The sequence below is a fragment of the Psittacula echo genome (genome assembly GCF_963264785.1).
Source record: "Psittacula echo genome assembly, chromosome: Z".
In the NCBI taxonomy this organism is placed as follows: domain Eukaryota; kingdom Metazoa; phylum Chordata; class Aves; order Psittaciformes; family Psittacidae; genus Psittacula; species Psittacula echo.
In genome coordinates this window covers 40,606,579-40,622,174 of record NC_137742.1, presented here as the reverse complement: position 1 = coordinate 40,622,174, position 15,596 = coordinate 40,606,579, and the positions used below count along the sequence as shown (strand labels likewise).

General features: G+C 37.6%; 1 protein-coding gene across 2 annotated transcripts in view; it reads right to left on the bottom strand.

The window, feature by feature from the left end:
- Nucleotides 1-15,596, bottom strand: part of TRPM3 (transient receptor potential cation channel subfamily M member 3) — a gene marked incomplete at both ends in the record, with an annotated part of 379,891 nt that overhangs the window by 19,013 nt on the left and 345,282 nt on the right. For both annotated transcript variants that reach the window (XM_080637491.1, XM_080637492.1), the window contains 4 exons: nt 2,386-2,560; nt 7,940-8,191; nt 10,293-10,421; nt 13,900-14,040. In XM_080637491.1, the coding sequence (XP_080493617.1) occupies nt 2,386-2,560; nt 7,940-8,191; nt 10,293-10,421; nt 13,900-14,040 (697 nt within the window). The remainder of the gene's footprint in view (nt 1-2,385; nt 2,561-7,939; nt 8,192-10,292; nt 10,422-13,899; nt 14,041-15,596) is intronic.

The following is a 15,596-nucleotide window of genomic DNA, read 5'->3' as shown; positions in this document are numbered from 1 at the left end:
TAATAATAACAGTAATAGTAGCAATAATAATAAAATAATAACAATAGTAATAACAATAATAATAATTAGTGCTCCAAGCTGTAAAGTTCAACTGCAGTTTAGATGCAGCAGAACAATTTTAGAACATGCTTATCTTATTTGAGAAAGTACAAACAATGTAGTACTCTAACATGAATACAGTGGCTGACTTAGCTTAGAACAACTTCAAAAATATATTTGAAAACATATTTCCAATTGCGAAAAAATGCAAGTATATTCATAAAACCTTTTGGGTGTCAATGAGGTCATTCTGATTGTGTAACAGGATCACCAACCATTTGCTTATGCTCCCGCTTTACTCCAGAGGTAACATTTCTGAGACAACCAAGCCTCAGACAGACATGACATATTGCAAATATTTTGTGCTGCAAGAGTGGCAGATTCTAATTCCCTGCATCATCTGTCTCTCAGGAAGAAGGAACTAGGTGCTGCTTTTCATTTCAGCCTCATCACTTTTGCTGCAACTCCTAGTTTCCTTGACACAGAGAACAATAATGTATCTATAGTTATAGCTGGAGGTGAAACAATCAGGAATTTTGTTTTTCCTAAGACTCAGAAGTAATAATGCTGCATCTTTTTTGCGAGGTTTAAATGTTGGGCATCTGAATAACACCCAAGACTATCCCTGAATCCTCATGCAAGGGCATGGAGCCTGCCACCCTCTTTTCATACTTAAAACCCACGCTTCATACAAAGACATTTTAGTTTCTTGAGTTTTGGGGTTCTAAACTATAATCAGCACTTAATTTTAAAAAACATAAACAACTAACCACGACCTTTATATTCAGCCAATTACCATGTTTGTTGCACTATGATAGTTACTTAGTACAGTATCAATAAATGGCCACTTGTAGAGGGACAGACAGAATTCAGCTTGTGGAAGGAAGTCATAGTTTAATAGGATAAACCTTTATCACTCTATAATACTTTTGAAGCAAGATGAAGTTTTACACCCACAGCCATCATGCCTTTGGAATGAAATGAATTGTTGAAAGAAAAGAAAAGGAAAAAGGATAAAAATGAGGGAACCAGGTAAAAAGATCAACTCAGTGAGAAGCTTTGTGGTTTTAGGGATTTGTTTACTTCCTTGCATGCCATGCTGCCTCTGAAAACAAAGTGGGGAAGTAAACATAAAAAAGAGGTTTCACCTGTATCCACAGTAATGATTCTGTGCTAACCAGGAGTAAAGAAATTAACACGGAGCTGCTGGAATACCTGCCATGGATATGTATACGTCAGTCCATCTGAAACTCTGTTAAGTTGGGGAAATTATTGGTCATATAGATACATTTATTACCTTAACCAGCTCAGGAGAAATCAGCACCTTTTTCATTCAAACTTTGTCAATACTGAACAAGAAGATAAATTATGAAAACACTGCCCTTTCCTAAGGTGGTGCATAGGATGAAAAGGAGTATCCTAAACGGAGCTTTAATGGATGCCATCTGCCACTGGAGAAGATACTTACTTCTAAACGCTGCCAAGGCTAATGCATATTTAAATGGGAATGATGAACATCAGTTGCATGTCAGTGATTGCTAAGGATACATTGTTTGTGATTTTTAGTCTGTGCATCTACCACATAATTTCTTATGACCTCCCCTCTCCTTTGCTGTAATGCACTGGGTGGCACCAGAAGGTTTAATTTAAATAGAAAACTGGCATTCTCCTGATCACCAGCCAAATGAATCCTCAGAGACAGTATATAAAATGCTAGGTTTTGTTCTGTTCGCACTGATGTGAGCACAGTTATGCCTTCCAGTAAATAAATAAAACAAAATTCTAATAATGTCTACTGTCCCTAAAGAACTGCGTTACATGGTTTAGTGTGAAGCTGGTGGCAGTGAGTAGGTAACAGAGAAAACACATTGGATTAGATACTCATGAAGTGCAGGAGCTGAAGGTCTAATCCAGTATTATTGGACTTGATGATCAGTATGAAGTTAGGTAAAAAGTACTTAGGTATAAAATCAAACCAATGGATGAGAAAAAAAAAGAAGTGACATTTTTATGTCCTAGGTATACCAAAGAACCCATGCTGTATCCCTGAGAGGATATCCCTGTCACCCAACTGGTAAAAAGGAACCATTTAAAACATTCTTTATATGCATGATAATTTAGCATTACAGACTTCTGGGTAAATAGCTGTGGAGTGATACCAGAAGCACATTCAGAAACTGACACCGCAATATTAGCTGAAAAAAAATTTTTGGGACCATTCTCTGCAATGAAGGAGTTCCTCTATCCTGAGCCATTTATTGAGTACACATACATGATCTAATAGGACATCATCTGATCAAAGTTGGATACCTGACTTTGGAGTATGAGAATCATAAACTTGCTTACGGTCTATCTGGTCTGCAAACACTTCTCCATAGATCATCCAATAAGGCATGTAAAAAATGTTTTTCGCCAGCTTCCATGAAGGCTCCTCATTAGGGAAGAGAATAGCCTGTCTTGCAACACCAAAGCTCATCAGAACCACCAACATGATGATGACAAAGTACATCATGTCTATCATCTGAATGTAATGACAGGAAAGAAAGAGAGAAAGAGAGAAGGGACAAGAATTAGAGGAACTTATTTATCCATATTCCTGTTATTATATGCTGGAAAAAAAAAAAAAAGAATTTATAAATCTTAGAAACAGAATTTTCAAAAACAAATTTGAAAAGCCATTCTCAGTTTTACACATAACAAATTTCACTTTCAAATAAGTGAAGCAGGATTATTGCGTCTTTGGTTTTACCCAGTGTTGCTTTTAAATACAATTTAAATGTTGTGCATAAGCTTGGAAATAAAAGATACCATCTGGCCACACCAGTTGCCTGAAGAAGAATGTAGGTTCACTGGAATCAGCAGCCTGGCCTGGGCATGGCTCACAAGACGATGTATTGTTTATAAGTACCTAGTGGAAACTGTATCAAAACAAAATGGCTGACATGGATTATTTTATTTACTGGTAGCCATTGTCTTGGAGCAAAGGAAGGGAGCTGCATCTAACATAAGGAATAACAGGTGTCAGAACACCCTGTTACTGCAACAGAAGGGACACCATGGTGGTAACAGTGAGAAAGGAAAGCTGTGATACTGGTTGGATTAGAAATCAGCTTGGTGGGGGAGTCTGACAAAGACCATATTTAAAAAAAAAAGTAATGCAGATAACACAGACAATCAACTGTTCTCCATTGTTGGAAGGTCTCATCAGCACATGCACAAGTTTAACCAGTGCTTGCAAACAGTGCCTACCCATTCAAAATGTTCCTGGAAAAAGTAGGACAACAATCCTAGGAGGTGCTGAATAGAGGCTGTAAATTAGATGAGCTGTGCTAGAAAAGGCCTTCCAGAGCCAGAGCAATAGACATCAAGCAGGTACAGTAGAGATGCTTTATAACCCCAAATGATGGTAAAAATAATGACAGTCCTGTTAGGTCCCTGGTAAGATCATAGAATTGTAGAATCTTAGAATGGCTTGGGTTGGAAGAGACCTTAAAAATCATTCAGTTCCAAACCTCCTGCCATGCAGGGACACCTTCCACTAGATCAGGTTGCTCAAAGCTCTATCCAACCTGGTCCTGAACACTGACAGTGATGGGGCATCTAAAACTTCTATGGGCAACCTGTGCCAGTGCCTCATCACCCCACAGTAGAGATTCCTTCAAAACCTTTAGTTACAGACTTACTTATAGGTCTTCAGTTACAAGGCTTGTTATGATAGAGCCCTTTTTCACAGCTTTGGATGTAACTTTTGTTTCTGGCTAAAACTCAACCCAAAACTCCGCTAAACCGCAAAGTTCTAATGAGTTTCAGTCTCTGCATTTTCTATCTCAGCTGCATTCTGCCTTCCCTGCTAGGCAGGTGTACAAACAATCTGCACCTCAACTGGTGGCCTTATAACTCCACTGTTAACCTGAAGCAGCTCAGGAGCAAGGTTGCTCATGACAAGCCAGTAGAAGAGGGTTCTTCAGTTTTAAGGCACAAGGAGAGAGACCTGAGGTCAAAGTAACACTGGGAAAGTATCTAAGAGAGAAAAGAGCATAGCAGCATACAGAAAAGGATATTCACATATCTACTGAGAGAGAGGCTGTAGGAGAAAGACATCTATAGTGCAGGGCTCTGGTAGGAGAGATTCAAGGAGCTGGAAAGAAGGAACTGGGGACAAGTGAAAAAAAAGCTGGGAAAAACAGAAGTCTTGAGGTCCATGAAAAACACATTAAAGAAAAAACAAGCCAAACCAAAAGAAAAAAAAATCCTAACACCCCCAAAAAACAGCAACAAAACTGCCCCAAGTTTGGGACATGGGAGAGGAAAATAAATGCCTTAAAGAAAGAAACCAGATAAGTAAATCACTAACATTTTTCTGTTACTCAGAGTATTAAGCTTTCAAGAAAACCTGCTGGAAAAGGAATTCCAGTTCATTGTACCTCAGACAGCATCCTGAAATGGGCAACCACATTTACTGCTTTTAGGGAAGGAATCTGGAGATAAAACCAGATTTCTTCTTTCTTCTCTGATGAAAACATGTTTCAGGTAGAAATATATAAAGCAATATGATGCAATATAACACCTATTTTAAAATGTCATGCAAGTAAATAAACATAATGAGTATTTGGTGGCAATTTAAGACAATTTCTTAAATACTTCCAGTGTTTTTGATTAGGAATTACAGGTTTGACCTCATGGTGCAAGAAATGAAATTTTCAGTGCTATGCTCTATTGAAGCTGCATATTAGCTTTCCTCCCCTTTGGTTGGGTATCCTAAAACCTCTGTAGCTTGACTGAAATTTAGTGAAGAGATGGGTGAGTTTCTACTCACTTTAATGGACATTGTATTGGGCTTTTTGACCTGTAGGGTCAAACTACAATTGCTTTTTTAACAAGGCAATGACCATTTCAATCATTCTGAAGAACTCAGTAGTCACCTATTTAAAAAAAGTGATAATCAAAGAAACTGTTGGCGCAGTTTTATAAAGTTATTTCTGTTTCCCCTTTTTTAATTGCACATAAGCTAAGAAAATGTAGACATTCCCACACAGTAAGGGAACTGATATACCTTGGATTCTTGATGTGCTACAGTGATTTCATTTCATCCCTGTAATTCTATCACTGTGCAGAGATCAGCAAAGCACATTATAATGAACATATCCTGTTAGTGAAACTAGCAGATAATAACAACCTTCACCACTCAGCTTCCTTCTCCTAACCTTACCTTTGCTTTATCCCATTGCTTTTAAACCACTCAAGCCCATTCCCATCCTTTGCTTAATTTCACTTACATGTTTGCTCATGATGCCCAGAGGCAAAACCTATTACATCTATTTTGTTGGATACAATGTAGAGGGAGGTGATGAGAAAGTTCCTTCACATTGTAAAGACGGAAAGAATCAACTTTTTCCTACTGAGCCTAAAACATACTTAGAGTAGAAACTTATCATAAAAGTTCAGGCATTAAACATGGTCTGCTCAGGAACTCAATAGCTGTGAAGTGCTTACTCTGTAGAAACATGTGTAACACTTTGTAGTAATATGTATAACTAGCTTGATGTTCTCCATAGTACTGAATGGTACTTGCAAGACCATGAAATGAAAAAGACAGAACATGAGGAAGTAAATGGATATGTGATTTAAATAAAAACCCTCAAGGGAGCCCACTATAGCCTGCAGCAAGCATGTGCAACTCCCAGGGAAGTCTGTGAATGATATAAATGGACTGGCCATTACACAGGGGAGTAAGTGGTCCAGAAAACAGATGTGAGAGGCAAATTTGTGTAATTCAAACCAGTTGGGCATTGCATGTGTGGGGAAAGTGGATGTGTCAGAGTTGCTGAGTGGATGAAGTATGAAAATCAACGGACAGGAAGGCACAAAATGAAAGAACTTTCCTCCTTTAACCCACACCTTCAGAGTACTCTGGTAGCTAAATTCAACATTGTCTGAGTGGGTGCTGGGCCAACAGAGGCTGGTGATTTTCCTACATTTGTTTTTACAGAAAGTGGACTGAGGCTTGATTTGTTGTATAAAGGATGACAAAGGAATGAAGATGCTATTATTTTGCTGATTTCAACCACTGTCTTTCTGTGTTGACCCCAGGAGAAAAATAAATCACTGTTAATACTATTGGTGAAGCTGCACTTCTTTCAGCCATCCATAACACTGGCTACTCAAAGTTTGTTACTCATGGCCAATCTGTTTATTACTGAACTGTTTTTCAGACTGTTTTTGCTAGTACCACAACTCTGGAACTTTTTGTGCATGGCACCTGTGAAAAATACAACAGACTAGGAGGGTAGTCAGTTTTTTTTGGAGTTTTATACATTGTGTGTTGTGTAAGTCCCAGTGACCACCAGATTCCCCGATGGAGGGACATAGTCCAAGTGAGGCATGAAAGAAATAGATGATAATGCGGTGTTTTGTTTTTGGTATTTGGTCCTTTCTTTTGTCCTGCTGTCCTTTTACAGTAAACTCCAGCAAGAACTGCTGAGTATTTTCACCTCTGTACTCTGGAGCACTGCAAAATCCCTCACATCAACACCCTACTGGCTTCCCTGAAGGAAGGCAGCACACTTCAAACTCCTGTTTGCAGGACATAATGATTCAACAACTGGTTTACTTTGCGGTTTTCCTCTATCTTTCCTTTTTTTTTTTTTTTTTTCCCCCCACTAAGCAATGGTTCTTCTCCTGTCACCTCTTGGGTAGGAAGCCTAACTGGACATATATTTTACATTTCAATTTTATACCTGCTTAGACTCACTGAGTGACTGAGCTTGTTGCGACTAACGTAACATCAAGGAGGGGTGACAGTTCATGCATTCATATATGTGCCCTTTTCTCACTATCGTGAGGAAGAAGGGTGGATACAAGTGCTATTTGGACTTGTTGAGTATTGTCCACATATAAATCATATAGCTTATTTAGGGAAGTTAATATTCAGTTTACTTTTCTTACTCAATACCAGCTTCAAGGTTTTTTTATTTTACATATATGTATATATGTATGTGCATATATAAATTGAAATAAATTTTAAACCCCAGAATGCATGAAACAGCCACAAATTACACAATAAATGCTGGATAACTGCATATAAAACATAAGCATGTATATTAGCTACATGTGCAAGTACTCAAACATCATGGACATGCATCTGTAAACTCAGCCATTTTCTTTAACTCATATGAGTAAAATGCTGCTTTAATGCAACATTTCTACTGAAACATAAAAAGAAAAAGGCAAAAAGTCATGTGGCAGCAATCTCTTTTGTTTCTTCCTGTTATGTATGCACTATTACATAAATGTAATGTACATATGCATGTACTATTACATAAAGTGTTCATATTCCTGGCATGTCATATACATGTACATGATGTGGCCAGAGAATAGAGGCTGCAGCTATGTGAATGGATTCCTCATCTCACAAGAACACACCTGAACAGGAAAGATGGAAGAACATATTGATACGGAGCAGACTATAGAAAGGTCACAGTGTTAATCATAACCATTATAGATTTTAATATACCACGCCTATGAAACACACTTTGAGAGTCTTAAGGTACTTTTTTAACCTTAACAAACATCCCTCCTTCACAACTAGTTGAGAACTAGCATCCTTTGTATTTTCTTCAAATGAGGTGCAAAGGTGTAAATGGATGGCTTTGCTGTTGAAGAGATGTGAGATGTCAGAGAAAGACAAGCAATACGTTATGTAACAGAACAGGGAGAGTCTAATCCTCTGTTCTGGGAATCTATGATGAGCTTTTGATTCAATAAGCACTGATTTCTAGCTTGCATGAAAATCCTGATGTGTAGGAAAAATACAGGTAAATCTGCAACGATATCATTGGCAAAAGGCATTGAGTCAAGAACATGCTGGTAAAACATAAAAAGAGTACACTACTTCTCTTACCATTTTCCCAATCATCATAACATATGGTCCCAAATACTTGTTTACTCCGAAGATGTCTAGTAACCGTATATACCAGTAAATGATGTTAACACAGTATATCACTCGTCCATCGCTCCGCAGTGGCAGATCTTGCAGACGGAGCACCATCCCAACGGAGAACAGGAGGATAGCTATGAGGTCAGTAACATTCCAGTACTCCTGGAGCCAAACTTTCACTTTCTGTAACAGTTTCCCAGGCTCTGACATCAATATCTGAAGGACAGAGGGAACGGAGGGGAAAGGAGCTGAACTGTCTTAATTTAGGCTTGAAGAAATCTATAGTAAACAGATATATGCCACACAGGCCAAAGGAAAGGTGATAGACTCCTACTGTATAAATGCCTCATGCACTCTCCGATTTTTTGGAGAAATCTTCCATTTCAATCTTTCTTAGCTTGTATCTATGTGCAATTTACTTAAAAGAAAAAGGATAAAACCCCCCATGAAATCAGAAGAAATATATGTATATCTTTTTGTTTTTCAAATTTATTGACCATACTTAGAGTCTTGGTATAGAGGGAGAAATGTAGAAAGATATTTCATCAGAAAATTAACATTTGAAGAAGCTGTAGTTTTAAGAAAAAATATTCTAAAATGTGTATCAAACTGTCAAGAAATAATGAATAACCATAAAGAACTGGATTTAGCATTTAATCCAGAGAGATACTAGCTACTACTTGGACCTATTTTTGAAAATTAAGTTCCACAGCTGAGAATATAATTCACAAAAATAATTAATCTTAACTTATAATTTATCGTCATTCTATTTGCAAGATCATTTGGGAGACTTGACTGTTTTCCTAAATTACTGTTGAAGCTATTCCTCAAGTGATTTCTATGAATAATTCGTAGCTTTTAGTGAGTTAACAAGCTGTTTGTTTTAATTTTCTAAATTTAGCCTGAGAACGTTTGAGCAGACTCATACAGTTCCTTAAAAAGATGAATGCTATTCTTATAATTTTCTTATAATTCATTTTCAGAGGGAATTTTAGGCTTGTCTTCTGCGAACAATCTCCAACATCTGCTTAGAAATCCATTACGACAAATGTTCTTGATAAACTTTTGTGGAAAGGACAATTTGGGGTGAATGATTAGACAAAAATGGCACATACGATTCCTGCCAGCAGCCTCCCATCTACTGAGCCAGTGGTGCTGCAGAGTCCTTGTGTGGCTATTGCCACTGGTTTTCTTTTGGTTAGTGAAGTACACTCATTATAGGACACACAAGTAGTGACTTTTCCTCTGTTCTTTTTTTTTTTATAACGTGGAGTTTACCATACAGTGTTTGAAATCTGCCTTTGAAGTCTAAGTGGTTGTTGCAAGACCATTTTTAGTCTAGCCCTCAAAAGCATTTGCTGCAGAAAATACAAATGCAGATGGAAACAAATTCAGCCCAGGGGTACAAATGTGCTGTTTTAGCTGAGGTCAACAGGACTTGCACCCACTCACATCAGGGCTGAATGTGGCCTCTGGTGTCATTGTGGAATAGATGTGCTTTTGGCCAAGTGAAAAAGGCACAGTGGTATCTGCAAGTGGGAAAGACCATGAGGGGTGGATGGCAGAACAACTTCCCTCTGCCTACAGACAGAGTGCCACCTTAAATGCTGTCTCTGCTCTACGTGTGTGCGTTAGCATCTTTAGGGAGATGCATGCTGTTGCTTGACATAATTAGCAAAAATTGTAACGATTAGAAGGGAGAAATTCTCTTAGAAATGTGTTGCAATATTCAGTGTGGATCTGAATCTTCCCTCAGCTATGGCTGGTTTTACTTCTGTCCTTTGCATAACACACTTGGACATACAGAACCGCTGTAAATTTTGAATGAACTCCGTTTGCGTTGGGAATCTGAACACAGGTTTTTCATGCTATCTGTCCATTCTGTTACAGCATATTTCCTTGTCCTCTCCCTGAAGCAAACGTCAGTTTTTGGGCCACGTTTCAAGGAATATAGCTATGTTTTGAGATATATCAAAAAGCTGCCTCATACTTGTGAATGCTATTAAATGTGCATCACACAGCAATTTGAAAAGAGAAATTCCATAGGAGAAAAAGAAAGAGACACTTGATTTTGAAATGAAGGAAGATAGATTTTTTTAGTGCTGTGTTTTTAATAACCCATCCGCTTTTCTGAAAAAAAAAAAAAAAAAAAAGGCAGTTCTATTATAAACCTGTTCATCAAAAATTATCCTGAGAAAAATGATAAAAACAAATATTCAAAAAAACCAACAGCCTCCTCAGAAAAAAGAGAAAAAAAAAAAAAAAAAGCAAAGCTATTTCTTTTTCATTCTGTCCTTTTTGGTTGGGGTGATTTTACCTCTCTCATCTTCTCTATTCCCAGAGTGAAAATGTACGAGATGACAATCCATTCCTGTGTAGATGGCCAGCGATCCATCTTCACTAACACTATATAATTGAAAAGCATCAAGTAGCCTATATATGCCAGCTGTAAAGAAACAAAATGAATATCAATACTCACTATATTTATATAACTGACCCGGTTTCTTGGGTATGGTTTGATATTCCTAATTCTGCTGTAACCAGAGTCAAACAGACAAAAGAACAATCAGTGTTCTGAGTTGCCTGAAAATGCTCACATTGGATCACATACAGTATGTATTCTGCAACGTACATGCACAAATGTCCTCTCCTCAAGCTACATCTGCCTCCCTAATAAAATTTTATTATTGCAGTCACCCTGGAGCATCCCACAGTGATGGGAAGTCTGATACCACTATGTCAACTACCAAAATAAGTTACCTAACTGAAGATTTCTTCCTCATCTGCTTATAAAGCCTTTACTCCTCCAACACCACTCCTCTGTGTTTTTCTCCCTGTTCTAGGTTGACTCTGGCTTTCCAAACCCTTTTTGCACAATCCTCGCCTGTGGCCCAGAAGGTCCTGGGTGTTGCTAGAGATCTTTCTACACAGTGTGACACTGACCTAACCTATACCACATTTCCAACTCAAAATGTTGCCCCTCCTACTCACATTGATGCAGCAAGTAGCCAGACATAGCCAGACATTCATTTGTGTTATATTTTTTCCAAGTTTTTATGCATAACTGTTTTGCCTTCCTTCTGACCCAACTTTTCATACAGAGGAAAGTGTAGGTTCTGTTTTTAGCTTTTTTCCTTTCTTTCTACATGCTGAATGTGATGAAATGGTCAGTTAAAAGATGACAAGACAGGCAAATTACATCATCAAGTTCATAAAACTCAGTATGGTAAAAGAATAGTGTCATTAATGTTATAAGGGTGTCAGAAATCACAAAACCCACCATGTAACTAAAGGTGTTTTGTTATTTTTTGTTTGTTTGTTTGTTTGTTCATTTGCAATTCAAATTTACTGAAAATTGCTGAAAAATTTTGCTTGTGAAAAAAAAAAAGAAAAGAAAAAAAGCATCTTGATTTAAAAATAAAATGATGCAGAAACTGTGCCACCTTAACCCAAGGACCCAAGGAACAAGCCTTTCAGATAGGAAGTGACACCTTCCTTCTCCCTCTGTGGAATTGTAATTTGCTCCTGTCTTCCAGGAGGATGTCACGATCCACATTGTGGTCAAATCTCAACACAGCTGCCCATGCTGATACTCAAGACTCTTTGAAAGTGGTTTTCAACGTAAGAGTCAAAAACCAGACCAGAGTAGTTATGTTTTGAAACTACTGCATATCCAGATAGAAAGGCTAATTTTATTTCTTTAAAAAAAGCTGTTTATTTCCGCCCATCAGCTGAGTCAAAATGTTACTTACTAAAAGATCCCCACATTAAACCCACTCTTGTGCATTTTAAGAATGAAGATGGCTATAGCTATAGAGTAATAGCAGATAGGTAGATATGGAATAATCAAATTATTTTACATAACATACAATAGACATAAGTATGGTTGCTTTTTTTGAATGTAAAATTTGTAGGATTTCTTTTGAAACCTATGATTAGTACTTCTGCCTGTGTGCTCATAAAAAGTGTGACAGGCTGTGCAATTTTAACCCTCATCTGAATGTTTTTGCTTTTGGTCTCCAGGAGTTTCTCAATATAACCAACTGATCAGGCACTGCAGCCAGAATCCACCTTACTTTGCTCTTCAGTGTAGCCAAGATCCAGCTTTAGTAAGTGACCTTGATTGAGACCTGCCTCAGGACACAAAACTGTAGGAACAGGTCTAAATGGAAATGTAATATTGATCTTTTTCTCCCATTTCAGAATTGAACTAACAGGGAGAGCCAGGATGCTTCTTTCTGTTTACAGTGTGAAGACTTTTCTGGTTCTGTATAATACATACTGCAATTGATAATGAGACTAAGCTGCTGCTGAACAATTTCTAGACTCATCAGCCTGATTAATGTTCAATGGCCACACAGTTCAGCAAGCAGTCATTCCAAGATGCCAAACTGGAGCTATTTGCTAGCATAAGCTGTCTGTGACAGTTTAGTCTCTGTTGATGTGAGTTTTTCCTGCTGTCTGTAGGCATATTGCCTTGATCCCAGCAACCCATTTTTTCTTCAAGAAGGATGCGCTCTTTGTGATTTGCTGTGCATTCAGCAGAATGCTGGAAAATACAACTGTGAATGACCACCTGAAATCTTCTGGCCAATTCCATGGTGCTGAGATGGGATTAATTACAGTGTACCATAGTGGACACGTTTTTATAACACAGACTTAGAAATCACTAATAATTGAAACTCTACCATCTCTTTACACAGTGCACGACAATACCTGTCAGAGGAGTTAGAAGCTGTTTCCTAATATCTTACCTAGACCTGCCTTGCTGCAATTTAAATCATTACTTCTTGTTCTGTTTAGCAATGATTTGGAGATTATGCCATTTTGTTCCTCTCTGCAGCTACTTATTCCTATTTGAAAACTATTATATGCCTTCTGCAGACTTGTTTTTTTCCCAAGAAAACAACCTTACTTCCCTAAATCCTTCCTCTTAAGTCATGTTTTACAGACCTCCTGAAACACTTTTTCTTGTTCTTTTTTTGTGTCTTTCAAACCATTACCTGTCACATGATGCAGGAGCTGAACTGGGATTGAATATTCCAGCCAAGGAGACTGAAGGGATTACTTTCAGTGTCCATTTTACTTTTTGATATCATCCTTCTAAATTCTAGTGCAATTTAATAACTGATCTCTACTCCATTACCCCAGTTTTGAACGAAAATATCAGAAAGCGCCTGATGAAGGAGAGACGGTAATGGAATTCTTTCCAATCCTTGCTTCCAGCTTGATAGTGAAGAACTAATTGCCAAAACACTTTGTATCCACACAGGAACTTTAATAAAGCAGTTACTAATTTATTTGTGAGAATACCCTGTTAAGTTTTTGCCACTGTCTTACTTTAGTAAAAATATATGATTTTTTTTCCCCCCTGCTCCATCTGCAAGATCTGTTTCTTTATAATACAAGGAGATTATACTGCTTTGGTATAATTTGTCCCAGGAAAATGTATAATAACTATTATCATGTCTCTGTTATCTTGTCGGTATTTACACAAACACTCTCTGAGAGCCACTCTGCAGACTAGTCAAAACAGAACAAAGAAAAAATATGTTCCAAGAAAACAGATATGCTCTATCTGCTTCTTGTTTCCACCAATTATTATACAATTTGATGTCCTGATTCAGCCCAGCCTTCCACTGGACTTACTATTGGGAGCTCTCTCCTATTGGGAATTCTCTTATAGGGGATTTTTTTTGGAGCAGCAAATTGTTGTGTTTGAAGAAAAACATACAAAGTCATTTAAATTTTAACCATTAGGCAGGTTTGCAAGTGCTAGCTGGCCTTCACAAAAGGTTTTTATTAGGCTATTTACGGGTAAACCCTCCAATGCACACAGATGCAGGCTTTCAATGAAACACGCAAGATGACCTTAATCCACTTTCCATATTTGTCCAAAGAGTAGTAACGGAAAGATTTCTTACTGTGTAAAACCAAAATTTAACAATGGGAGCATTGTAGAACTCATAAATCTTTCTTCCAACAGGGATCAGTCTGTGCCTGCTCTGAACTTCCTCTTCCTCTTTCTTTCTTGAGGACTCTCCATTCCCTCTTCCCAGCATTGCCTACAAGAAAGAACATTTTTGTATTTTAATTTGTGAAAAACAAACAAAGCTTTTACTTAGCTACTTTTTTCTTTTTTTTTTTTTTTTTTTTTTTTATTTTTAAATTTAATTTTAAAATGAAACTATTCAAAACTTCTGTGATTTCTTGATCTTCAGACAGAACTAGGTGACCATAGCCAGGTCTAAAATGCTTTGTTCTCAGATATCTTTCACTGCAGGGAAGCTTCTGTTTTAATACTTTGTAAATCGAAATAGCAATGCCTTGGCATCATCTGTCAGCATTTGAGTGCAATCTTTGACTGATGAACAAAAAATGAGATGAGGAGAACATTGCTCCTTTTTGCTGTATGGAGAGCAAAAATTTTACCTGACAACAGCTTTTTGTGGTGTACTTCTATACAGTAAACAGATGCAGACAGAAAACAGGTAAGTTTTGGTTTTAAGCAAAGAGAAGTTCATAAGGCTGAAACTGAGAGAGAACAACAGGGGCGAAGGATGAGTTGGCAATTGCTGGATTGGAAGCAATGAAGCCAGTGACTTTTTATGTTGATCACTGGATCTGTTACAGGTGATGATACTACAGGGAACTTCATATGAATGTAGAGGGCCAACCAGTAGAGTTCACTGCAACACTGCCTTGAACTGAAAGATCCTTTTACATGATAGTAGCTTTTTCCATAATGAAGTTCCAGACTGCTCATGCACTGACTCTGTTAGGTTTGATCTTACTGTTACTGTTGTGAGTCAGACCCACTAGAGAGCTATTCTGAGCTCCAGAAACAAGTACTTAAGAAATCCTCAGCTATAAATGCAAACCAAACAGGCAAAAGATGGTGTTTTGTTTACTCTTAACTTTATGGTCAGCTGCAGAGAGGTGGAACATATGGCTAAACTATATACTCACTGAAGTTAATGCTTAAAAACTGTTCCTTTTTATTTAGAGTACATCATGATCTATTAAATGTTCTTTCTGAAAGCAGTTTTTTTGTGAATAGTAAATCAAGAGTAGATTTTAGGTCACTGTACCCTGAGCAAGTCCTTACTACTTAGTTTGTGCAGCATCTATAGATTGTAACACTTTTGCACATGAAAGCAATTGCAAGAGTTGATATGTAACTGTCCTGTCTAAGCATGCAGTGATTACACAATAATACTTTTACTTCCATGCCTCTATAATGTTTTTCTACAGGTAGATCAAAGCACTTTCATACTTTTATCTTAACTGAAGAAAACTTTCACCACCCCTGAAGATAATGTTCTCATCTGTAACTTAAAAATGCAGAAAACTAAGCTTGTAAAGAGAACAATGAGATGTCAGGCATATTGTCTTTCAGTGAAGAGGTCTTTTATCTATCTCTGTGCTTTCTGATTCAACAGGGTGTTCAGCACATACTTAACTAATCAGCTTCAGGTGAGCTACTTGTTCTGGTTCTAGTGCCCTGCAGGAACAGGAGATGGGCTTCTCGTATCTTTCAAAGTAAGAATTATAGTCTTTCCTTTTCTTTCTTTTTGTACGCCTCATGTGGAGCTATTCATATAGGTTTTTGGACCTGTAA